The sequence below is a fragment of the Myxine glutinosa genome, chromosome 12, assembly GCF_964187855.1.
Source record: "Myxine glutinosa chromosome 12, kmMyxGlut1.1, whole genome shotgun sequence".
Lineage (NCBI taxonomy): Eukaryota > Metazoa > Chordata > Myxini > Myxiniformes > Myxinidae > Myxine > Myxine glutinosa.
Window position 1 is genome coordinate 14,998,787 of NC_136272.1, and position 26,554 is coordinate 15,025,340.

The following is a 26,554-nucleotide window of genomic DNA, read 5'->3' on the forward strand; positions in this document are numbered from 1 at the left end:
GGCGGGGCACAAGTCGAGACGAGGAGGCCGCACGAGACACCAGGCCGCACGAGGCGCGAACAAAGAAACGACTAATTACACACAAATTTGCAGCAACTACAAAACCAAAACTAAATAGAAACACACAATAACACATCCACAACAAAATACGCAGCGGAAATTTGACAAAGAAACGAACGGGAAAACACTCAAACTTTGCTTTAAGTTTGTCTTCAACTTCAATAATGGAAGCATTGGGGGAAATTCTTTTACTCGAATTTTTATAGTGGAAGTAAATGTTTTTGGGAGGATTTGGCAAGGGGTGGGTTATATAATGTTATGCCTTAAGCAGTTTAATGGCCATGTGGCCCACAATCAAAGCAAGGCAGCCATTCAAGGTCCGAGTTGGCTTGTGTTATCTTCACCTCTGAGCAATATTGCTCAGAATGCTGAATCACAGGTTCACATCTCGTCTACTGTTAAGTTATTATTATTATTATTATTGATGACTAATGTTCTTGGACTTTATATAAAAACTACACTGTGTACAAATTAATGTCTTTGTTCTGCCTAATATGTACTTGTATAAGCTCTTCCATTGGCCTTAAATCACTTTGAAACGGTCACTTCGATTATTCAATTTTGCTTTCGTTAAATAGATCATCGAGAATATTCATACAAACTCAAACAAAATTTAGGGTTATTTATGTGGTGTATGTGGTGTGTGTGTGTGTGTGTGTGTGTGTGTGTGTGTGTGTGTGTGTGTGTGTGTGTGTGTGTGTGTGTGTGTGTGTGTGTGTGTGTATGTGGTGTGCATGTATGTGTGGTTTGTGTGTGTGGTGTGTGTATTTGTGTGTGTGTATATGTATGTGGTGTGTGTGTATGTGGTATGTGTATGTGGTGTGCATGTATGTGGGTGTGTGTGTGTGGTGTGTGTGTATGTGTGGTATGTGTATGTGTGTGTGTGTGTATGTGTGCCGAAACGTTTTCACCATTTGAGTTTTGTCATCAAATTTTCAACAAACCTTTATTATGAGAATATGGAGAAGGCAAATTAAAAATTTGGTCCAAAGGTCAAAGGTCAGCATCACATAAAGTCGTCGATTTTCGTGCAATTGACCTGAAATTTTAAGAATTTGCATATTGGGTCACATAATTGGTTCACCAATCAAAAACTAGAAGCTGATTGTTTTTTTTTTAGATCAAAAGCTCAAAGGTGAAGGCTGCATAAAATCATCAATTTTCATTTTGTGTTTAAAAAAAAAAACTGATTTCGTTATTTTGAGCATACGGAATAAGAAGACGTCTAAATATAAACGAACACGGATGGGATTTTCATTTTTTTTGATGCTTTCTCGTTGATATTATTTTGCAGAAGTGAAGAAACTCCCTGCTAGCTCCAGATAAGCCATAAATAGACGGGTGGATTCTGTATAAATCTCAATGGGCTAACCCATGTGACGTCATGCTCGTTTTAGCACATTCATGCATTTCCCAGTTTCCCTTGAACGAATCACCCTAAAAATAAATAAGTCTAAGTCAATGTCAATGGGCTAGTCAATGTCAATAAATAAGTCAATGGGCTACCCCCGTGTGACGTCATTAATGCTCGTTTTCGCACATTCACGCATTTCCCAGTTTTCCTAGAACTCGTTTTCCTGGAGTATTTTAGAATTCGCAGCATGGAGGACCCGAAATGTGTTTTTTTTCGTAAAAATTAGGAAGTTGCAAAATGAGTAAAATAAATAAGTAATCCGATGTTTGAGGCATTGTGGGCGAGTCGATCTGTAAAAACTCTATTGCAGCGTATTGACCAATAATTAGTTAAATAATTACGCATTTCCCAGTGTATTGACCAGATATTATTAAAATAATTCGAAGCAGGTTGTTATTGTTCATCCAGTAAGAGTTTATCCTTTTAAAAAAGTGGACTTACTAGTCGGTCGAGCCGACGTTTCGGTGAGAATCCACTCGCCTTGGTCATGGCAGGTAATGTGGTGAAGAAGAAGATGCTTGATATTGCCACGTGACCTCCACCAGTGGTCGGGGAGGTTGGTCTGTAAACCATCCGGCCGTCATGTGACGGTTACGCCAAAAATATATATATTGCTGGTCTCTGGTCAGACCAAAGTTCCAGAATTGATGCGGCGATGCGGTTTTTTTTCCCTTTTTTTTAAAGCATGGATTGCACATTTAGAGGTGTTTTGTGTGTCCTCATGCCTTGCGGTCCTCCTCATCTGCTGTGGCGCCGTCCAGAGAGAAATTAAAGACAGCCAATGGGACTTGTAGGCCTTTTTGTAAATAATGAACACAAGCTTAAGTTATTTTAAAATGTATTTATTCTGAAAATCATTAAGTTCTTCAAGCATATTATAGACTGCCATTTCGTTCTCGAGATCGCCTCGCCGTACCGTCAAACATTCCAATGCGTCCATCGCGTCAACAGTGCGCATGCGCAAGTGGTCTAACAGGCCGATGGTCTCCCACGATCTCTTCTCCCTGTCCACCAGATTATCACAGACACTTACAACTTCATGTCAAATGAGATAGGATCCAGGCCTAACTAACGAGACCACCCACAGCTCTCTAAGCCTTCTGGTTGCTTCACACGAACCCGACAAAGAACGTCTTCGTTTCAATAAATGACAATATCCAGCCGATAGAGGCCCTGCATCACGTGAGCGTCGTCCATGGCAACCGGTTCCGGGCGCCATCTTGGGTGGCATAACAACATGGCGGGAAAGCTGTCGTTTGATCAAACGGACACGGACCTGTCAGTTTACGCCCGTAGCTTACCCGTTGAGGCGTTTTCGCGGTATTGCGAGAAACTGAGGCTGTGTCATCTGCCTGTGGACCCGTGTGGACCCACAAGTACGCCACACACACTCCATAGTACACACACACTCCACAAGTACGCCACACACACTCCATAGTACACACACACTCCACAAGTACGCCACACACACTCCATAGTACACACACACTCCACAAGTACACCACACACACTCCACACGTACGCCACACACACTCCACAAGTATGCCACACACACTCCACAAGTACGCTACAAGTACGCCACACACTCCACAAATACGCCACACACACTCCACACGTACGCCACACGTACGCCACACGTACACCACAAGTACGCCATACGCACTCCACATGGACACCACACACACTCCACACGTACACCACACGTACGCCACACACACTCCACACGTACACCACAAGGACGCCACACACACAAGTACGCCACACGTACACCACACACACTCCACACGTACACCACAAGGACGCCACACACACTAGTACGCCACACGTACGCCACACACACTCCACACGTACACCACACACACTCCACACGTACACAAGTACGCCACACGTACGCCATACGCACTCCACATGTACGTAACCAAATGCCTAATGCTGCTTTTCGCTTCGCGAGTGAAGGTAACAACCTCATGAGCCATATTCTCACCTGAGAGCCGCAGTCCAGGCAGCCATGAATCCGTTTAGCGCGTTGTGCCGTCCGGAAAACGGTAGAATGACGAGCCCGATCCCTTATGAAATCGGGCTGTACATCCGACAGCACAACAACTCTTTACCAACGTGTAGGGGGCAATTTATATGTGAGACGAGTTTCAAATTGCCGCCATAATACGTATGGTGGCAGAAGCAATGTTTTGCCAGTTGCCACCCAAGCGGTCACGTGACTAAGACGATGACGTCACATGCAACTTCCCCATTGGATTCATGACGTCACGGCACAAAACTACTCATATCTTTGGAACGGCTGGTTGGATTTGGACAAACTAAACGCAGTTTTGTAGGGGAGAACCGTGCGCGAACGTCGATACCAAAATTGAAAAAACAAAATGTTGACGCGCAGGGTCAAAATCGATGCGCGCGCTGACCAGAACCCGGAAATATATTAATTTTTCTCGGCCTTACAGACGAAGTCAGAAAGATGTTATAGCCTCGTCACACGTACGAGACAAGTGAAGAAAATAATGACATTTCCCAATCCGATACGAAGAGTTACATTTTATTGTATTTTAGGATTACGATGGGATAGCGACTGTATTTTGTTCCTTATAGATCTTAGTAGATCTGAGAAACTCCCTCGGAGCGCCGGGGAGCGGCGCTATTTAAATTATGAGATTAACACATTAAATGATGGACCATACTCGTTTTGTACAATTGTTTTAAAAGCGTATTTTCTCTTCTCTGAGATTATTTATCATATTAAAACATATATTCGACTGCTGAAAAAAAAAGTTCGACGGATTGTTTGGAAATTGGTCACTTACCCCAAGCTCACTATCTCAAGCTCACCTCTGACCCCCAAGCTCACTATCTCCACCTCACCTCTGACCCCCAAGCTCACTATCTCACCCTCAAGCTCACATCTGACCCCCAAGCTCACTATCTCACCCTCAAGCTCACATCTGACCCCCAAGCTCACGATCTCACCCTCAAGCTCACCTCTGACCCCCAAGCTCACTATCTCACCCTCAAGCTCACATCTGACCCACAAGCTCACGATCTCACCCTCAAACTCACCTCTCACCCCAAAGCTCACTATCTCACCCTCAAGCTCACCTCCTACCCCCAAGCTCACTATCTCACCCCCAAGCTCACCTCTTACCCCAAACCTCACCTCTGACCCCCAAGCTCGTGTCTGACCCCCAACCTCACCTCTGACCCCAAGCTCATGTCTGACCCCCAACCTCACCTCTGACCCCCAAGCTCGTTGTGTTCGACAAGCCTTTCATACAATCCGTCTAACATTGTTTTTTTCAGCAGTGAATCACATGTTCTGCTATAATATGATAAATAATCTGAGAAGAGATTTGAAAAAACAAAATGTTGACGCGCAGGGTCAAAATCAAAAATAATAATAATAATAATAATAATAATAGGTGGTTGAATTCAATGACCAAATCTGCAAATTCACCAAATCACAAATTCACAACTTTCACTCACTCACCGCAGGCAGGTAGGTGGTCTTTCTGTCTTCTACCGACTCCTCTCCGGCCTTGCCCCCCCAGCTCTCTCTGTGCTCTGTCCCCCAAATATTCCTACAGGTCGCACAAGATCTGCCTGCAACCCTCTGAGGGTTAAACTGCCGAAATCTCGGCTCTCCGCTCACCTTCACTCTTTCATTCCTCTTTTCTCCCGCCTCTGGAACAAACTCCCTCACTCCCTTCAATCCCACTCCTCCCTCCAGGTCTTTAAAACAGCTGTTCACCACCATCTCTTATCTTCCCCCATCCAAAACCTTGATCTTTTCTACCCCCGCTAATTCACCCCAGATTCACCTTGTTTGAAATTCCAACTTCTTTCCTGGAAGTCCTGGCAGTGTCCATATGTTTTATACCTCTCCCACCGCCCCCTTCCCATGCCCTCCCCCCCAAAGCCCTCTCCCTCCCACAGTTCTCTCGATGTCTCCATGTCTCTCGGTCCCTGCTCTCAAATGTTGTGTTTGTGTCCTTCCCCCTCTCTCCCCATCTTGTCTACCGCTCCCGATGTTATTTGTTTTATGTGTCGGTTTGTCTTTCTGTGTGATTAATGTTCGCTCTTTCACGAGCCTCGATCTTGTATACACAAAAAAAAAGAAAAAGAAAAAAAGAAAAAAAAAGAAAAAAAAAAGAGAAAATACAAGAGAATGAATGTTGAGGATTGAAGGGATAATGTATGTACGAAGTGAAGTGTTAATCAGATTGATGTAAATCTCGTGTTTTCACATTTCCCAAGCGGATTCGGCCATGGTGTCGGTATTACGTTCGTTTGGACGATTTAATTTCATTCCACACGAATCTCTTGAAGCCGCAGGGCGAAGTAGTTGTTGTTGTTGTTGTTGTTGGTAGCGTCGGGCTGCGTCCACCTCTCCTCCATCATGTTCTGCTTCTGCTTCACAACGTTTGGCCGCGGTTTACTACGAGGCCTTCGCACGGACCGGCCCTCGACTAGTTCCTTCAAAGGCTTCGGCATCACCATGTCCCCAGCCTCCGCGAGGCGAGCTTCGTGCCGCGGCCTGCACTGTTACCGCCTGACACATCGCTCCGTGCTTCGTGCGCAGGGTCCGGACACCGAGACCTTCCTCAACGGGATCCTCACGAACGACCTCGGACCGCTGTTCGCGGATGAAGAGACGAGACCGAGGGATCGCGCCATTTACTCACATTGCCTGAACGTGCAGGGTCGTGTCCTGTTTGACGTCATCGTTTACAGGTGAGGTCACCAGGTAACGTGCAAGTTCGTGTCCTCTTTGATGCCATCGTTTACGGGTGAGCTCACCAGGTAACGTGCAGGGTCGTGTCCTGTTTGACGTCATCGTTTACAGGTGAGGTCACCAGGTAACTTGCAAGTTCGTGTCCTCTTTGATGTCATCGTTTACAGGTGAGGTCACCAGGTGACGTGCAAGGTCGTGTCCTTTCGTGAGATAGCAACATCTTCATTTCGTGAGACCTTCATTCACTCTTCCAAGATGGCTTCATCTCACTGATCTTACACAATCGGGTCTTCAAATTGGTTTATACGGTCGATAACTCGAAAACGTGTCGACATATTAAACATCTTAAATAAAATGTGGGTCAAAGTTCACAATAAACTTCACTTGTGCTTCATAACAGAGAGATGTCGTCCATATAAGATACCTGTGAAATCCAAATAAGGGATAGTTGCCATGGAAACAGCAATTTGGCAGTTTCGAAAACGGATACAACAATTATAAAATCATTAAAAAGTCCCATTTGATTATCATGCGGTGAAACCGTCGTCATGGAAACCATTTACATGCCAAAACTGCTAATTATTGTCATGGAAACCGTCCGTTACATGTCAAAACAGCTAATTGTTGTCATGGAAACCGTTTACATGCCAAAACAGCTAAATTGTTGTCATGGAAACTTTACATGTCAAAACAGCTAAATTGTTGTCATGGAAACCATTTACATGCCAAAACAGCTAATTTGTTGTCATGGAAACCGTTTACATGCCAAAACAGATAAATTGCTGTCATGGAAACCATTTACATGCCAAAACAGCTCAATTGTTGTCATAGAAGATCTCGCGAGATCTTGGAGACGGCGGCAGGGATTTTCGAAGCTCCACACGGTCTCCACGTTTTTCGAAGTTAAGTCTGTTCACAATTGTATTTTGTCGAAACTGTATTTATCTTTCGGTGTGTGAAGTTATTGTGTGCAACTTTGGTTGTTTCTCGGTGTTTATCTTTCATAAATTGATCGTCTGTTTGCCGTGTCGCGAGCAAGGCCTTGTACAGTGTGCACTGTACAACCTTGAGGCTTTGTTTTTCTCTCAGTGGTCTGTCGTTTGTGATCCAATAACTTTCGTTCTCTGTATTCCCAGGCTTTTCACCCATAGCCTACTTCCTTGTGTAAATCTCAACTCAAAAAAAAAAAAAAAAAAAAAAAAAACATTTCCTTCTCTGTTCTCATTCGTTTATTCATTCTTATTCGTTCGGTTCGTTCTTCGACCACGTGTTTCTCCCCCATTTCCCCAGATAGTTTTCACTCATTAACCTTCAATGTTTACACTTTCCCCTCAAGTTATGTATTCCGTCATATTTTATAACACCTTTTTCTTCTTCTTCTTTAAAAGGCTGCTTTCGACTTGCTCACCAAATCAATTCATCCCAAAAAAAATATCCATCTCCTATAGTGCCTTTTTTCTACATTCCCTAAACTCTCCTGCACTCCATCCTCCATCCAGCGTCCTTAAACGTATTTTTAACTCGAAGGTCACAAGAAACTCATTTTGCAATAAATGTTCGTTTCCCATAAATCGTACACTTTCAAAAATCCAATCTCACCCCTCCCCTCCAAATCTTCCCCATAACCCCTCCCCTCCAAATCTTCCCCATCACCCATCCCTTTCAAATCTTCCCCCCTTGCCCCCTCCCTCCTAAACTACCCCCTCACCCCTCCCCGCCAAGACGCCCCCTCGCCCCTCCCCTCCTAGACTCCTGCCTCACCCCTCCCCTCCAAATCTCCCCCATATCCCATCCCTTTCAAATCCCTCCCCTTGTCCCTTCCCTCCCAAACTCCCCCCTCACCCCTCCCCTTCAAATCTCCCCACCCTCATTGCTTCTCAATTTCCCCCCTCTCACTCCCCCTCCTCAAAGCGTCCTCCCCGCTTCTTCTCCCTTCAAACTCTCACCTCCATCTTCCCCAACCTTCTGCCTCGCTCTTCCCCCTCCTCAAATAACACCTCATTGTGGCTCACCCAATCACCATCAAACCTTTTGTCCGCCCCATCCTTCCCTTTCTCCGAGCTATTCTGAAATCTCTGACACACCTTCAACAGCTCTCCCTACCTCTTCCACCTCTTCCACATCTTACCCTACCCCTCCTCCCCCCTGTTCTGTATCTGATGCTCCCCCTTCCTCTTCATTAACGGTATGGACCTCAAACATCCGGGGCCTTCGTTCAAACTTAACTGATCTCTCCATACAGGTTGCTTCTGTCAAACCAGACGTGATCTGCTTAACAGAAACTTTCCTCCTTTATGATGTCTCTGATTCCATAGTATCTCTCCCGGGCTACTCCCTCCTCCGGTATGATAGACCTGAGCCTCGTCCTGGAGGCGGGGTTGCTATCTTTATCAAAAACTCTCTTCCTCACTCGCCCTGCACTGCACTCTCTCCACCTCACCCCCAGGAATACCTCTGGCTACGGCTTCCCCTTCGCTCCCACCTCTTGTTCATATGTGTGTTGTACCGTCCACCAAACAGTGATGACTCCATCTACATCTCGCTGTCTGATGATATGGACCAACTTCTATCTACTCATCCCAACTCTCTCTTCCTCATATGTGGTGATTTCAACTGTCATCATGCCAGTTGGCTGGGTGTGGGTACCTCTCTCACCAGCCATGGCTCCTCAGCAAAGGACTTCTGCGACTCACTGGGACTGACACAATCTGTCAATTTCCCGACCCGGATCTCAGTCAACGGAACATCTTCTCTTCTGGACTTGGTTATGACTAACTTCCCTGAAAATGTCTGCTGCTCTTCTTCTGCTCCGATCGGATCATCTGATCATGTCCTTGTTAAAGTGGACATCTCTCTGACCATCCTCAGGGAGCCTGCTCAGCGTCGACGAGTCTGGCATTTCACTCAGGCCAACTGGCACGGTCTTCAAGCAGCCATCAATCATCTGGACTGGTCTCCCATCTCTACCACCTCTGACATCAACTCATCCTGGGAATTCTTCCAAAGTAAATTGCTCTCTCTCATGCACAGATTTATCCCATCTCGTCTTCAGTTGTCATACCCTTCCTCCCGTCCATGGTACACGGAATCTTGTGGTGAGGCTGTTGCCCAGAAACAACTTGCCTTCGTCTCCTGGAAAGCAAATCCAACGGAAGGAAATCTCATTTCCTTTCACAAAGCCCGAAACAAGTGTGTGTCCACCCTCAGGAGAGCCAGGAAAAAATATCTCTCCGTTCTCAAGACCGTACTCTCTTATCTGTCTCCCTCTTCCAAATCCTGGTGGCGTCTGGTCAAATCCGTTTCTGGTGTTTGTTCCCCCTCCATCCCCTCCCTTACCTCAAACGGCTACACAGCTGACTCCGCACGTGAAAAAGCTGAATGCCTCAACTCTGTGTTTGCCTCTAAATCTTGTGTCCCAAACCCATCCCTCTCTGTACCCACCATACCCAGTCGTACCCTGCTGCTCCTGGACTCCGTGTCCTTTCCTCCTGACAAGGTGGAAAAGTTTCTGTCAACCCTCGACTCTGATTCTGCAACTGGACCCGACGGCATCAGCCCACGGGTCCTAAAATCCTGCTCTGCTGCTCTATCTCACCCTCTCTCTGTTCTCTTCACCCTCTCTTTTGCTCAAGGTCAACTGCCATCTGCTTGGAAATCAGCCAACATCACCGCTTTGCACAAAAAAGGTGCAAAAACAGATCCTAGCAACTACAGACCAATCAGCCTTCTCCCAATTATCAGCAAAGTCATGGAATCCATCATTGCTTCTGATATGAAATCTTTCCTCTTCTCCAATGGCTTGATCTCTGATCATCAATTTGGTTTCAGACCAGGTCACTCTACTCTGGACATGCTGCTTCTGCTGTCTCAACAATGGATGGAGGTCCTCAATGCCAAACAGGAAATTAGAGCTGTCTCCCTCGACATATCACGTGCCTTCGACACGGTCTGGCACCCCGCTCTGCTCACCAAACTCTCCTCCTTTGGTATCCATGGAAATCTCCACGCATGGCTGGCGGACTTCCTCTCTAGTCGTCGTCAACGTGTGGCCCTGAATGGGTTTCTCTCATCTCCTCTTCCTGTTCAGGCTGGAGTTCCCCAAGGCAGTGTTCTGGGCCCCGTGCTTTTTCTGGTCTTCATCAATGATCTCTCTGACTCTCTCGAAAATCCTCTCTATCTCTTTGCTGATGACTCCACTCTCTGCCGCTCCATTCCTCTTCCCTCAGATCGGCAGTCTGCTGCCTCCTCACTCTCTGAAGACCTGGACAAAATCACAGACTGGTCAAACAAGTGGAACATGTCTTTCAATCCTGACAAATCTCACACTCTTACTATGTCTCTCCGAAAAGATCGACTGGACAACCCTCCCATCTACTTTCTCAACAATCCTCTCCAAGAAGTTCTGTCGCTCAAGATTTTGGGTCTCACTATCTGCCATGATCTTTCTTGGGAAAACCACATTTCCAAGCTGGCCTCCAAAGCCAGTCGCCGACTGGGCATCCTCCGTCGTGCGAAGTCCTTCCTCGGCACACCTGAGCTCCTCACCACATACAAGGCTTTCATCCGCAGCTCAATGGAATACTGTTCTCCCCTATGGGCCGGTGCTCCTGCCTCGCACCTAGCTCGGCTTCACGCTGTTGAAACCAAAGCTTTCAGAATTATTGGAATCTCCCGCGATGAAGCTATCTCTGAGGGCCTTTCACTCACTCACCGCAGGCAGGTAGGTGGTCTTTCTGTCTTCTACCGACTCCTCTCCGGCCTTGCACCCCCAGCTCTCTCTGTGCTCTGTCCCCCAAATATTCCTACAGGTCGCACAAGATCTGCCAGCAACCCTCTGATGGTTAAACTGCCGAAATCTCGGCTCTCCGCTCACCTTCACTCTTTCATTCCTCTTTTCTCCCGCCTCTGGAACAAACTCCCTCACTCCCTTCAATCCCACTCCTCCCTCCAGGTCTTTAAAACAGCTGTTCACCACCATCTCGTATCTTCCCCCATCCAAAACCTTGATCTTTTCTACCCCCGCTAATTCACACCAGATCCACCTTGTTTGAAATTCCAACTTCTTTCCTGGAAGTCCTGGCAGTGTCCATATGTTTTATACCTCTCCCACTGCCCCCTTCCCACGCCCCCCCCCCCCCCAAAGCCCTCGCCCTCTCTCAGATCTCTCGATGTCTCCATGTCTCTCGGTCCCTGCTCTCAAATGTTGTGTTTTGTGTCCTTCCCGCTCTTTCCCCATCTTGTCTACCGCTCCCTATGTTATATGTTTTATGTGTCGGTTTGTCTTTCTGTGTGATTAATGTTCGCTCTTTCACGAGCCTCGATCTTGTATAAAAAAAAAAAAAAAAAAAAAAAAAAAAAAAAAAAAATAGAAACTGTTTACATGTCAAAACAGCTAAATTGTTGTCATGGAAACTGTTTACATGTCAAAATAGCTAAATTGTTGTCATGGAAACTGTTTACATGCCAAAACAGCTAAATTGTTGTCAGGGAAACTGTTTACATGTCAAAACAGCTAAATTGTTGTCATGGAAACTGTTTACATGTCAAAACAGCTAAATTGTTGTCATGGAAACTGTTTACATGCCAAAACAGCTAAATTGTTGTCAGGGAAACTGTTTAGATGTCAAAACTGCTAATTGTCATAGAAACCGTTTAGATGTCAAAACAGCTAAATTGTTGTCATGGAAACCATTTACATGCCAAAACAGCTAAATTGTTGTCATAGAAACTGTTTACATGTCAAAACAGCTAAATTGTTGTCATGGAAACTGTTTACATGTCAAAACAGCTAAATTGTTGTCATGGAAACTGTTTACATGCCAAAACAGCTAAATTGTTGTCATGGAAACTGTTTAGATGTCAAAACTGCTAATTGTCATAGAAACCGTTTAGATGTCAAAACAGATAAATTGTTGTCATGGAAACCATTTACATGCCAAAACAGCTAAATTGTTGTCATAGAAACTGTTTACATGTCAAAACAGCTAAATTGTTGTCATGGAAACTGTTTACATGTCAAAACAGCTAAATTGTTGTCATGGAAACTGTTTACATGCCAAAACAGCTAAATTGTTGTCATGGAAACTGTTTAGATGTCAAAACTGCTAATTGTCATAGAAACCGTTTAGATGTCAAAACAGCTAAATTGTTGTCATGGAAACTGTTTACATGTCAAAACGGCTAAATTCTGCCAAGAAACATAAAACAAGAACAAACAAGAAACAATAATAAAACAAGATCTGCCTGCAACCTCTTATGGTGAAACTGCCAAAATCTAGGCTTTCTGCTCACCTTCACTCCTTCATTCCTCTTTTCTCCCGCCTCTGGAACAAACTCCCCCACTCTCTTCAATCCCACTCCTCCCTCCAGGTCTTTAAAACAGCTGTTCACTACCATTAGTCCATGAGCCAGACCAGATATTGGTCCTACCTGGGGTGGCAAAATCTCACTGTGTTTTCCTGAAAGGCATATACCCATAGATGATGAAAAACTTTGAAGCCAAGCTTGGAACGGTAGCTTAGTGCTAGTAATCACCTCTTAAAGATGGAGGACTGGGCCTGATCCGGGACCCGAAATTATGGGGTAGGGGAAATATAAATTGCGATATCGTTTGAACTAATGGTCCAATTGCTACAAATAACCACTCAAAATGTTGGAAATGTTCAGTTCTACATAACTATAGGCTCAAATAGAAGTTAATAAGTGTCCAAGTCCATTTTATGCCTAAAAGTGTGGATTTTATTTGTATCTGAGCTATGGTACATAACGGACACTGGTACATGGTACATAATTATGGTACATAATTGACACATCTTTGAAAACGGCCATTTTTAGCTTGAAAAACATGCAAAAATGGAAGATGCCAATGTGTTGGTGTTAATAAAAAATCTTTCAAACAGCATTTTAATACTAATGTCAAATATCATGTGAAAATGTGCTCTTATTAGTCCCCTACCGGTGTAAACCGGAGGGGACTATAGGTTTGCACTCCGTCCCTCTGTCAGTCCGTCACGCAAAGAACAGTTTTCCGGACTTTTTTCCTAAACTCTTAATCCTAATGATTTCAAACTTGGCACATGGTTTCCTCATGATAAGTTACAGATCAAGTTCGAACTTCACGACGTTTCGATCATTTTTAACAAAGTTATGGCACTTTGAACTTTGGTAATTCTCATAATTCTGATGATCCTTAACTCAGTGCCATTTTAAGTTTTAATTTCCTTTAAAAAAGATTTTCTCTGCAATAATTGGACCGATTGAGATCAAATTTTCACCATATGAGGGACTCGGTCTGTAGAATATTTTAATGGTAATTATGACGTCGCGTGGTTCGGTCGCCATATTGTTCGGTCGAAATCACGAAAACCCCTTTTTCTCTGCAACGGCTGAACAGATCGAGGCCAAACTTTGCAGGCAGAATCGCATACCCATGGCGAACAGAAAAAGTCAGCGAGCATGAAGTCATGCATCACGTGGTTTCAGAGTTATGACGTTTATAAGCATGAACCTTTAAAACCGAGCTCCTCCCTCATTTTTGATCCAATCGAGGGGAATCTTCACAGATCTGTTCAGCACTAAAATGTCCTTTTGGAATTTGCGATAGGGCACGTGGTTTGGCAGATATCGTTAATTAAACGAAATTTTTTTTTTTTTTAATGGATATCTCTTGAATCACTAGTACCCCAGACCGTGAGTTGGTAATAATTTATAAAATTCACACAGTGCAATACGTGCAGGCCGCTCCACGGAACGACCTTGCGGGCTTATCAACGAGGCGAGGCATGACACACGTGTCTCAGCATAGCTCAGATCAAGTTTGAAAACCAGCATCAACCGTGCATAAATTTGCATATTCGATCGTTTTTGACAAAGTTATGGCACTTTGAACTTTGGTAGGGGACATGTATTGCAGCGCAATACTCAGAATGCTTGTTTAGTTTCGGGCTGTTAGGCATTTAAAGGTCACCTTTAGTCAAGGTCAAGATCATTCACCATTGAACCTCAGGTATGCATTTTTTACGTCCATCTGACAGAATACCTCATGAAACATGGTAAATCATCCCTTGACAACATATCAAAATATTGATACCTGCTAGAAATTCCTCTTCATGGATTTGTTAGGCCTATTTAAGCCTCAATTCCCAGCCTAATCCTACTGGTTCAAAGCGGCTGAAGAGTGTCCCAAAGAGCATGAAATACAACTACATGTATCTCCCCCAGAGAGATCAATATCAACTAATCAATACATTTATTAATTGTTTCATCAGAGTTGACCCCTTGCACGACCAAGCATCACATCCTCCTACAGTACCATAGTGTGACCATTAAAGGGGCCCCAGTATCCATGTCTGAGTTGCATCTCAATCTTCGTCAGAGTCACTGTTGTCGTCATCATCGGATGAACCTTCAAATTCAACCTTGCCATGTTCCTCCTCCTCCTCCTCCTCCTCTTGCATGTTGCTACAAGTCTGCAACTTGCATAGGTATGTGCACCTCATCCTGTTCTGGAGGCAGGAACAGCTCTCCTCCAAGCACTGCCTTGGACAGTTGCAGGCGATCAACTCCATGACAGCCTCAGGGGCAGGTGGTGCGTCACCCCAGTCAATCACCAACTGTCCGTCATCTACCCTCCATCCATGGCCACACGGAGACGGAATATCTGGATTCCTGTCCAAACTTCTCTTCCAGATTGCACATTGGTAGTTGGCCCTCTTACAGTGTTTGAGCAAGGAAGATGCCAAGGGGGGGCGTTGCCAAGCCTCGGCCTCGCCTTTCTTCGCACAAAAGATGTTGAAACGCAACTCATTGATGCTGTTGATGGCTGTCCTGGCGCTGTAGAGGGAACAAGTCAGTGCCTCTAGTTGCTGGATTGATTCATTTGATAGGTCCCATGATTGGCCTAATGACTGCAGGGTGGTCATGTGTTCTTCGTGGCTTAGAAGCTGAAGAGCTGAAACTTTGCCCTGGCCAGCAAAGCTGCTCACGGTGTCGCAACCCGTGAATGAATGGAGACCCAGGAGGCAGGCACATTTTTCAAGACCAAGGGCATCTGCAGCTTTCTTAATCTCTATGTATTCAGTGCACGTCTTGGATCCCAATTTGAAGTATACTGGGCATTTTAACTTTGGTGTGAAGGCCATTGCCAAGATGAAAACATCAGTGTCTGGTGACACGATGACAGCAGCTGTCAGACCAGACCTGCCGCAGTGCTCGGCATGTAGGAGTAGCCGGGTGTCTGCCTCCTCCTGGCTGCTCTGTAGATCTTGAACATCGGACACCGAGTCCTTTGTAACTCTTGGATCACTTTGGTCCACTGCTGCCTGCCTAACCGTCTGATCTGAACGTAGATCGACGCATTGGACCAATGGCTCTCTTGTTTTGCTGCTTGTGAGATACTTGCTGCTTTTCAGGCAGAAGATGCCGACTCGTTCATACACGCGTGATGATGACGAGGTTAGACCTGCTGATGACTTTCTCCGGTTCAGTTCTTTCCGTCCCGGCTCATGCGGCTTCTCTGCGGATGCCGCTTTTTCAATAGCATCGAGGTCACGTTTCTTAACGAATTGATTCCTGCATCCCCTGTGATACAGGACTTGTGGGATCTCATCATCTCTGGCAGTGGCAGCAATCCTAAGAATGCCGGCATGCCTCCGGATCTCAGCTGCTTTCAGAAGCCGTTCCCACGGTGCACGATCTTGGGGCGAATTCATCTCGAGGTCTGTGTCCTCGCATTCAAAGATGCAGGAGGAACGGGTCAACTTGCGTGGCAGTAAGGGTACTTGGTCAAGATCCCCAGTGCCCTCCATTATTGCCTGAAAGTGAAAAAAAAAGGTAATTAAATATCAGCATATTGACATCATTCATTTTGGATGTTTTTCGGGCTAAAAATGGCCGTTTTCAAAGATGTGTCAAATTCCGTTATGTACCATGGCTCAGATACAAATAAAATCCACACTTTTAGGCATAAAATGGACTTGGACATTTATTAACTTCTATTTGAGCCCATTTTGGCTGAGAAATTCCCATTGGTAGGGTAACTGTGATGATATTTTGGACGGATGGCCAGATTTTAAGCAGGGGTCAAATTTCGTGACCTTTTGACCTCTAGTGACCTACTTAATTAGCATATAGGCAAATAATAGATATAGTTATGTAGAACTTAAAATTTCCAACATTTTGAATGGTTATTTGTAGCAATTGGACCATTAGTTCAAACGATATCGCAATTTATATTTCCCCTACCCCATAATTTTGGGTCCCGGATCAGGCCCAGTCCTCCATCTTTAAGAGGTGATTACTAGCACTAAGCTACCGTTCCAAGCTTGGCTTCCAAGTTTTTTTTCATCTATGGGTATATGCCTTTCAGGAAAACACAGTGAGAATTTGCCACCCCAGGTGGTACCAATCCATGAAATTCTGGGGTCTGGCCCATGGACTACATCTCTTATCTTTCCCCATCCAAAACCTTGATATTTTCTACTCCCGTTAATTCACCCCAGATCCACTTTTCTGAAACACCGACTTCTTTCCTGGAACTCCTAGCAGTGTCCTTCTGTTTTATACTTCTCCCACTCCCCCCCACCCCCCACCCCTTCCCATGCCTCCTCCCCCCAGCCCTCTCCCTCCCACAGATCTCCCGATGTCCCTGTTATCTACTGTTGTACTTGTTTTTCCTCCCTCTCTCTCCCCATCTTGTCTCCCACTCCCTTTATTGTATGTTTTATGTGTTGTTTTTTTTTTTGTGATTAATGTTAGCTCTTACACAATCCTCGATCTTGTATACAAAAAAAAAAAAGTACTCCATCAAGGTGCGGATGAAAACCTTGTAGGTGTACAGGAGTTCAGGTGTGCCAAGGAAGGACTCTTCTTAAAGGTCGAAGTTCTCTGCAATCACATGTCATCTCCTATTTCCAATCATGATATTTTATAAATCCCAAAGACCTCCCAACCATATACCTAACCCATCCCTTTCTACTTTCTACAGGTCACGTTTTAATGTCCACTTTTTATGCCTCTGTTGACGAAGTCGCCGAAGGTATTATGTTTTCAGGTTGTCCGTCAGTCCGTCCATCTTTGATGTGTTTTCGTTTCTGCGATAACTTAAGAACAGCTGAAGGGATCTTAGTCAAACTTGGCGCAGGTATGAAAAATGAGGTAAAGATGAGGCATATCGGTCGACATAAAGATGAACTGTTTAGATTTTGGGGTCACAAGGTCAAAGGTCAGAGGTCATGTTCGGTAAAAAAAATCCTGTTATTGCGATAACTTGTGAACCAGTGATGGGATTCTGACCAAATTTGGTACAGGTATGTATAATGATGTAAAGATGAACTGATTCGATTTTAGGGTCAAGAGGGCAAAGGTCAAAGTCTGTAATGTGTCTAACTTGAGAATGGCTGAAGTGGTCTAATTCAAACTTGGTACAGGTATGTATAATGATGTAATAATGTTGCCGGAGGCATATCGGTCAACGTCGTGACGTCGAAGAGTGTCGTTCTAGTTTCCCTTCTACGTTTCAGTGTCGGTTAAAAGCCTTGCATTCTGTCATGTTCCTCCATAAGCTTTGACCCTGTTTATAAAAGTTGTTGTGACCCTTGTTTTGTGTGATTGCAGGTTGCAGGCAGATGAGCCCGTGGTGCTGATTGAGTGCGACACGGGAATGGCCCAATCATTGCATCAGCATCTCTGCACATACCGTCTACGTCGACGTATTAGTCTGACAGCACCCAATGAAGGGCAGAAGCTGTCTGTCTGGGCTGTCGTGCCACCCCCGCTGCAGACAGAGCGACTTTCTTTGGATGTACCTGTACTTACCTGCACGAATGACCCACGCACAGAGTACCTGGGCCTGCGCCTTATCGTGAATGCGGATGTTCCGGTGACAAAACTGCTGGTTGGCTCCACAGAGAGGCCATTGCTGCAGTATGAGAAATTGCGGTACCAGCTGGGTATGTTTTTGGAGCATGTTTGATGATAAATAGTGCCCTCCATAAGTATTGTAACAGTGAAGTAAAATTTGTTACTATTACTATATACTCAAGAAATTTGGATTTGAGATCAAAAGATGAATATGGGGCAAGAATACAAAAGGTCAGTTTTTATTTCTTGGTATTTCTATGTATAAATGTTTTACCATTGTAGAACAATAGCACATTTTATGTTCAGTCCCTCCTATTTTAGATAAGCACAAGTATTGGAACAAATGACTGACAGGTGTTTCTTGTTGCTCAGGTGTTTCTTGTTCACACATAAAAGAGCTGTGAATGTTTAGCCTTGGTTTTGGCCTTTGCATTTCCCTTGGGAGTCTACCTTTGGAGCCAGTCGGCATAAACCAACATGAGGACCAGAGAACTGTCTGTGAAAGAAAAACAAGCAATTTGGAAGCGGAAAGAACAGAATAATTCAATTAGAACCATAGCACAAAAAAATGGGGGGAAAAAACAAACAATTTGAAATATTTTGAAAAGGAAAGAAACCACTAGTGTACTTAGCAATAGACAACGACCAGGTCGGCCAAGGAAAACAACTGCAGTTGATGAGAGAAAACTCATCGGAGCTGTGAAGATAAAATCTCCATACACCGCAAGATGCAAATCTCTCATCAGCACCAAAAATAGAAAGGCCAGATTATAATTTGCCAATAAGTACAGAGGTGAGCTGGTGAGTTCTGGAGCAGAGGTTTACGGACAGATGAGACCAAGATAAACCAAAGCGATGGAAAAGCGAAAGTGTGGATAAAGGAAGAAACTGCAAATTGTCCAAAGCAGACCACCTCATCTATGAAGCATGGTGGAGGTAGTGTCATGGCTTGGGCTTGCATGTCTGCCTCTGGAACTGGCTCACTCATCTTTATTGATGATGTAACTAATGATGGCAGCAGCCGAATGAATTCGGAAGTGTACACAAACATTTTGTTTGCCTAAGTCCAACAAAATGCCTCCAAACTCATTGGGTGGCGATTCACCATGCAGTAAGACAATTACCTAAAATACACTGACAACACAACCAAGGAGTTCATCAGGGGGAAAAAGTGGAAGGTTTTGACAGGCCAAGTCAATCTCCTGTTTTAAATCCAATGGAGCAGAATTTCACTTGCTGAAGAGGAGACGAAAGTCAGAAACCCCCAAAATAAACAACAACTGAAAATGGCTGCAGTGAAGACTTGGCAAAGCATCTCGAATGAAGATACCAAGTGTTTGGCGATGTCGATGGGTCACATGCTTGATGTAGTTATTGCATGCAAGGGATATGTAACCAAGTACTAGCTATTATACTATTTTACTTTCCTTTAAGTTAATCTGTTCAAATACTTTGCTTACCTAAAATAGAGGGACTGAATATAGAAAGTGGTGTTTGTCAACAATGGTAAAACATATTGTTACGTTTGTGGGGGTAGGGATACTTTAGTCCAGGTAGATTTGTATAGGTAGTGTGTGTGCTTCAATTGTCGTGAAGAAGAAGAACCACCATGTAATAATAAGGGATTCGGTAGACCGTGTGTTCGGATTAAGGTGTATCTTCGTCCCCATTACGAGGAGTGGGGCATGTTAACTAGCTTAGGGAATAAGGGTTAATTAATTCCTTGTATGTTCCCTCTGTGATTTATCCCTGTGTCCCTTATGGCACCGCATTAGACACTAGTTAGAATCGCGCATTTAATGGTACTAATTAATAATAAAACTTACCAGAAGCCAGGACATTGAGCCCTACCGCTGACGACCCCGACTTGGGAGGCACACATATAAGGGGCAGGCCGAGGCCACGCCCCGAGGTGTCGTGATTTGTCATGGTTTTGATTGACACAAGGACGAGTAAGAAGCAACTCGCTGATTGGAAAAGCAAGACAGATGACGTCAGAGCCTGGTCGTTAAAAGAACACTCTGACCGACATTTCCCCCCTTGTGCCTTCTCGTCCTGGTTTTGATAGCGAAAGGTCGCTTATTACTCTTCTCTGGACTCTCTGGCTCTGAGTTTGGCACAATTGAAGCGGCGGACATTTTGGTCTTCTTGTGGTTGTTCTTCTTGTGGCCCTTCTCGCTGTGGATGCATCGCGAGCAGTTACGTGTTGAGTTATTCGCTTTATTCTTGGGTTGGTTTTCTTCTCGAGCACGAAAGCATTCAATAGCGCTATTAACAAAGGACGTGGGTTTGGCGCCAATTGTGTGGCGAGGCGATCGCAGCTCGTGGACTCTGTGTGAGTAGCCCAGCTTTGTGCAGCTGGGGGCCGTGCCGAGCGAACCAAGGAGGCAACGGGACTTGAGCGGACCGCACAGTAAGGCGAACGAGGACTCAACGAGGCCTAATTCCCGCGCACGAGTTTGTGCCAACCTGCATGCGTTTCCCGCCAAGGGCGGACGATTCCTGACTAGGTTCAAGCCGCTCGCAGATAAGTGCCAACCACACACCTATTATTTTTGATTGCATTTATTTTATCCTTCGTCTATGTTTGTGTCTGTCTCTGGGGACGTCCCATTTAGGAACATTATTTATTATCGCACATTTTATTTTGTATTACCGGCATTCCGTTTAATAAAGCCGGCATTTTTGTACATTTTTATCTCTCCTCGGTTTGAGTTATTTTCTGCAGGGTTTGGAGACTGCCAGTGGGATTCGTGCAGGTAAGTGCCCTTCAGCATCCTCCTCCTCCTCCCCTTTCCCCCCCTCGCCGCGTGTATTAGCTCCACCATACATTTGAACTGAATGCTTCTGAGTAACGGCTTGTTCGGCTATCCGTTCCTTGGAAAGATTTTAATCACCAGGAACGCGACAATATCAAAATAGAAATACCAGGAAAATATCAGATGACCTCCTGTACTCTTGCCTCATAATAAACTCTTGATCTAAAATCCAAATTTATTGAGTATTTAGCAATAATAACAAATTTGACTTCCCTGTTCCAATACTTATGGAGTGCACTGTACATGTACAGTAGTGTCGTGTGATAAAGAATACTCATTAAAACCCTTTCTTTAGTAATTGATAAATAAAACGCGCAATCTTCCTGCATTAAAGCTCCAGGTCCTGCTTTTTCTTCCATCCCGCAAAGAGGGGCTTTAAAAGAAGATATCAATATGATTAAACGGACACTAATTTTTCTTGGAAGTAAATCGATTATTAACTTTCCAATGGTGCAATTTTTATTATTATATGACAGCAGAAACCCTTCAGAATAAAGATTGACGTACGTACAGACGCTTCTCCTTTTTGTAATATACGAGCACATAACCCGGGCCGTTGTAAGGGAATTAGTTCTCAATAGAGTGTGGAATATTTAGGGAGTTTGCTGGGAATGTCCTTTGACAGCATAACGACAGGGACCCATGGAAATTCCTCGTGATGTAAAATTTGACCTTGACTCCTCAAACTGCCCCCTCCCCACTTGTGTATTTGTTTTAATGTGCGTACCGCTATATCTCCTTATTTGCATCGTAAATGGGCTTATGTGGGCCAAATTTAATGGAGATGCAGTAGCCGGTCACAGATCCTGTTTCCTCTTTTCCCCACCTTGAATTTATTATCATGATGTTCAATGTGTTGCTCTCGAGGTGCACATAACCACCTCAGGGAACAAAGAACGCTATAACCATAAGCATGCGTTGGCTGTGTGGGGCGTGTTCTCTAGCCTGCTCCTTAAATAGGTGAGGTGAGAGGTGGGGAAAATGGATTATTTTATTCTACCCTCATTCATTCATTCATAAATATATATTCATATTATTCCTCATTCATAAACGGATTTATCATCTTTCTGTAAGGAGTTCCTGAGGGACCGAAGGACCTGCCATCAGGCGTTGCTCTGCCATTGGAGTCGAACCTCACACAACTCAACGGCGTGTCTTTCTCCAAAGGGTGCTACCTCGGCCAAGAGCTGACAGCACGCACACACCACACAGGAGTCATTAGAAAATGCCTGCTGCCTGTCACATTGGATCCATCGCCACCGGTAAATTTCACACTCTCAGCACATTCTAGCCTCAAACCAAATGCAAGTTCCATTGCTCGCTGATTTTCTGCCATTCGTTGTCAAATCGAGCTCGAGCAATTCTCATGTGGTCACCGTGTGTACGTATTTACACACGTGCAGTCTCCAGCTAAAAGATTACACTGTCGAAAAAGAGATAATTTGTTCATACTAAAAACATCGCTCCCTTTGGCAGCAGCCAGGTTGGGGGATAGTGCGGGAGGTGGCGCAAATATATTTTGTGCCATGGTTAATAATCCCCCCTGTCTGCGGCAGGAGTCAGTAAACCACTTGCAGTGTGGCACGTGTACATGCAAAAATCGTAAACCCCTCATCCCCCCGTAAAATTGTAACCTGACTTGACCCTGGGAATGACGAACACATATGCAAAATTTGGTGTTGATCGGCACGGCCCTGTTTTATTCTTTGATTTTCAGATGCACACACACACACACACACACACACACACACACACACACACACACACACACACACACACACACACACACACACACACACACACACACACACACACACACACACACTTGCCTTATTTAATAGTAGCAAAGGTACCCGGTGATGCTGGGTAAAGTAGAGTCGCTTTGTGCTGGGAATATGGAGGGAAGGAGAGGAAAGGAGGAGAGGAAAGGAGGGGGGGGGGGGGGGAGAGGGTGAGAGGGGAGGAGAAGGGGAAGGCAGCATGAGCGGAGGGGAGGGGAATGCAGCGTGAGAAGAGTGGAAGGGAAGACAGCGTGAGGGGAGGGGAGGGGAATGCAGTGTGAGGGGAGGGTAGGGGAAGGCAGCGGAAGACAGCGTGAGGGGAGGAGGAAGAAAGGCAGCATGAGGGGAGGGAAGGGGAATGCAGCATGAGCGGAGGGGAGGGGAATGCAGCATGAGCGGAGGGGAGGGGAATGCAGCGTGAGAAGAGGGGAAGGGAAGACAGCATGAGTGGAGGGGAGGGGAATGCAGCATGAGTGGAGGGGAAGACAGCATGAGGGGAGGGAAGGGGAAGGCAGTGTGAGGGGAAGGGGAGGACAGCATGAGGGGAGGGAAGGGGAAGACAGCATGAGAGGAGGGGAGGGGAATGCAGCGTGAGAAGAGTGGAAGGGAAGACAGCGTGAGGGGAGGGAAGGGGAAGACAGTGTGAGGGGAGGGTAGGGGAAGGCAGCGGAAGACAGCGTGAGGGGAGGAGGAAGAAAGGCAGCATGAGCGGATAGGAGGGGAATGCAGCATGAGAAGAGGGGAAGGGAAGGCAGCATGAGCGGAGGGGAGGGGAATGCAGCGTGAGAAGAGGGGAAGGGAAGACAGCATGAGTGGAGGGGAGGGGAATGCAGCATGAGTGGAGGGGAAGACAGCATGAGGGGAGGGAAGGGGAAGGCAGTGTGAGGGGAAGGGGAGGACAGCATGAGGGGAGGGAAGGGGAAGACAGCATGAGAGGAGGGGAGGGGAATGCAGCGTGAGAAGAGTGGAAGGGAAGACAGCGTGAGGGGAGGGAAGGGGAAGACAGCGTGAGGGGAGGGTAGGGGAAGGCAGCGGAAGACAGCGTGAGGGGAGGAGGAAGAAAGGCAGCATGAGCGGAGGGGAGGGGAATGCAGCATGAGCGGAGGGGAGGGGAATGCAGCGTGAGAAGAGGGGAAGGGAAGACAGCATGAGTGGAGGGGAGGGGAATGCAGCATGAGTGGAGGGGAAGACAGCATGAGGGGAGGGAAGGGGAAGGCAGTGTGAGGGGAAGGGGAGGACAGCGTGAGGGGAGGGAAGGGGAAGACAGCGTGAGGGGAGGGTAGGGGAAGGCAGCGGAAGACAGCGTGAGGGGAGGAGGAAGAGAGGCAGCATGGGCGGATGGGAGGGGAATGCAGCATGAGAAGAGGGGAAGGGAAGACAGCATGAGCGGATGGGAGGGGAATGCAGTATGAGAAGAGGGGAAGGGAAGGCAGCATGAGCGGAGGGGAGGGGAATGCAGCGTGAGAAGAGGGGAAGGGAAGACAGCATGAGCGGAGGGGAGGGGAATGCAGCGTGAGAAGAGGGGAAGGGAAGGCAGCATGAGCGGAGGGGAGGGGAATGCAGCGTGAGAAGAGGGGAAGGGAAGACAGCATGAGGGGAGGGGAGGGAAAGTGAAGGCAGTGAACCTCAGCATGACGTTAATTTTCTCTGGAATTCTTGGTCCGATTGACACGAAATCGTCATCGTAGGAGCGCCTTCTCCTATGGAATATTTTATTGATAATTACGAGGTCATAGGTCAAGTGGTACAGGTGCCATCTTGGAAAAACCGAAAAACGCTGCACCTCTATATCTCCAAAACCGCTCCATGGAAAAAATGTAAAGGTGGCTCATTGTAAAGTACTCCCCATGGGGAATAAGATATGGTAATGATGATGTCATAGGTGCCTTCCTTATGATGTCATAAATCGGCAAGTAGATGCTTGATCCAATCAGTATGAAATTTCTTGAGCGTGATCGAGAGATAAATTGGTTGAGAAAACAAAATTGATGACATCATTGGTCACGTGGTTTAGCAGCCATATTTTTACGTAGTCCGTAGGGCAATGCCGTCTGGAACAGCATTTGTCTGTCCGTCCAGTGGTATCTCCTTCACAAACGTCGAGCAATCAGAGCTGAAGATATGATATAGTCACATGACAGGGGGACAGCAGATCTTCCACTCAGCAGATCCAAGCCTGGCTTTGCCATTGTTAGACTATCGTTTTGATTTGAGGGATAGAGCTCAACAAGAGCTCTCCATTGATGTGTAAATCACCTCTGTACCTCAAATAAAGAGGCTGAAAGGCAAAAGCTTGATTACCACCAAGTCTTAACCTGTAATAACCAGGAACGTAAATTATGGGGTCTTTGTTGGGAGCAGAGACCTTCCGTTTTGCATTGTTTCATTGCTTCACCAAACACCGACATCTGTAATAAATTGCATCGTAATAAAAGTGTCTTAGAACTAGATTTTCTGGGTGATTGACTTGATGTGGAATGACATATTTTCGTAACGCCAAAGCCAAATTACCTTTACTTTCCCATTTACCTGTATGCTTTCTATAAACTATACTCCTATAGCCAACAGTAGCTCTTAATCATTGCTATTCGATTTTCCAACTCTGCATGCTCATAAGATTTGGTGCAAGTCTTATTACACCCTTTGCAACGTTCATGTCACAGGACGAGGCAGTGCTGGACGGCACAGAGGTGTTGTCAGAAGATGGCCGACGGGCCGGCCGCTTGCGAGCCCACGTTGGATCGCTCGGGCTGGCCCTTCTGAGGCTGTCCCAAGTACACCGAGGCCTCAGGCTGCAAGCACATTCAAACTTTCCAGCTTTCTCACTGTCTGCGCAGCAGCCTCCTTGGTGGCCCAAACACCAACAGCTCTTCTCAGACGAGGCAGGACAAAATAAATAAGTGGAAAAACAGAAAAAAAGGATATAATCAAGCATTATACACTCTCAGGTGGCCTGCACTAGTCATTGATGTTTTGTAGTGTTATTTGTTCCTTAAAATGCTGAAGATGAACTTCTGCAATAAGGTGATTGGCTGTGTGACCCAGGTTAACAGAAAATATAAAGTGAAGAAGAATCTGAAAGATGAAATCTGAAGTATAGACCTTGTAGCACCATGGCTGCATCAAAACACTGGATAACGAGCGGAGCTAGAACATTACAAACCTTATTTACAACAAAGGTTATTCAGAATTGAACTCCAACAACTGTTTCGAACACGTGTTGTGTGTGCCAGGTCGTGATGCAATAGTCATCCGATACACATGATGCTCAGTAAGTTTTAGATTTTGACGTAAAATTGGAGAATTGTTGACAAATCTTCAGTTGATTGTCCTATACCTGGCTTATAGCTACACCTGTATTATCAATTACCATGTCTTTAAAATGAGCTGATGGGAGGAAATCCCATCCACTTCCTTGTCCGTTCGCTTCTTAAGCTTAGTGTAGACCGAGGCTTTGACCAACGTGTCGAGGGAAAGGCGATGAATGAATGTGTTTTACCACGTTGATATTGCCTTTGGGTATGCCCAAGGTTCTATTTTTGCACCTTCAAGATGTGTTGAGTCAGATGCCAATAGGTGCCTACCTGACCTTATATTTGCTGAAATACAACATGGCTCCGATGAGGACATTTTGAACACGCATGGATTCCTTATTGGTGTTTCGAAATGATCGACTTTTGTGCTTGTTAGAAAATGTTAACGGAATGTTGTCAAAATGAAGGCAATGGTTATTTAAACTCATCGTACGTATTAACAAACATTTTTGTTATTTTCCTACCACCACAAATATGACTTATCATGTCTTTAAACTGCAACAAGAGGGTCGATCGAATCGGCAAGATGTTGAATACTGGATCAGGCAACATCTCAATTTAGATTT

The 26,554-nt window shown here is 45.4% G+C and overlaps 2 protein-coding genes across 3 annotated transcripts in view; one reads left to right on the forward strand and one right to left on the reverse strand.

The window, feature by feature from the left end:
- Positions 1-11,021, reverse strand: part of LOC144888490 (uncharacterized) — a 110,217-nt gene extending 99,196 nt beyond the window's left edge. The window contains exon 1 of one of the 2 annotated variants that reach the window (XM_078766512.1): positions 10,927-11,021. The gene's annotated coding sequence lies outside the window, so the exon portion shown is untranslated. The remainder of the gene's footprint in view (positions 1-10,926) is intronic. The other variant, XM_078766511.1, reaches the window with a different exon arrangement.
- On the forward strand, positions 5,411-26,310 carry IBA57 (iron-sulfur cluster assembly factor IBA57). The gene is made up of 4 exons (XM_068133232.2): positions 5,411-6,214; positions 17,829-18,163; positions 21,968-22,155; positions 25,338-26,310. Exons 1-4 carry the CDS (start codon positions 5,880-5,882, stop codon positions 25,572-25,574), a joined length of 1,095 nt encoding a protein of 364 aa, XP_067989333.1. The 5' UTR covers positions 5,411-5,879; the 3' UTR covers positions 25,575-26,310.
- Positions 26,311-26,554: the final 244 nt, after the last annotated feature.

What these genes read in the sequence shown, in the direction of transcription:
- IBA57 (XM_068133232.2), top strand. Translation starts at nt 5,880, where the DNA reads ATGTTCTGCTTCTGCTTCACAACGTTTGGCCGCGGTTTACTACGAGGC. An exon ending in TTTGACGTCATCGTTTACAG is followed by an intron (nt 6,215 to 17,828) that starts GTGAGGTCACCA and finishes GTGTGATTGCAG; the next exon opens with GTTGCAGGCAGATGAGCCCG. An exon ending in CATTGGATCCATCGCCACCG is followed by an intron (nt 22,156 to 25,337) that starts GTAAATTTCACA and finishes TTCATGTCACAG; the next exon opens with GACGAGGCAGTGCTGGACGG.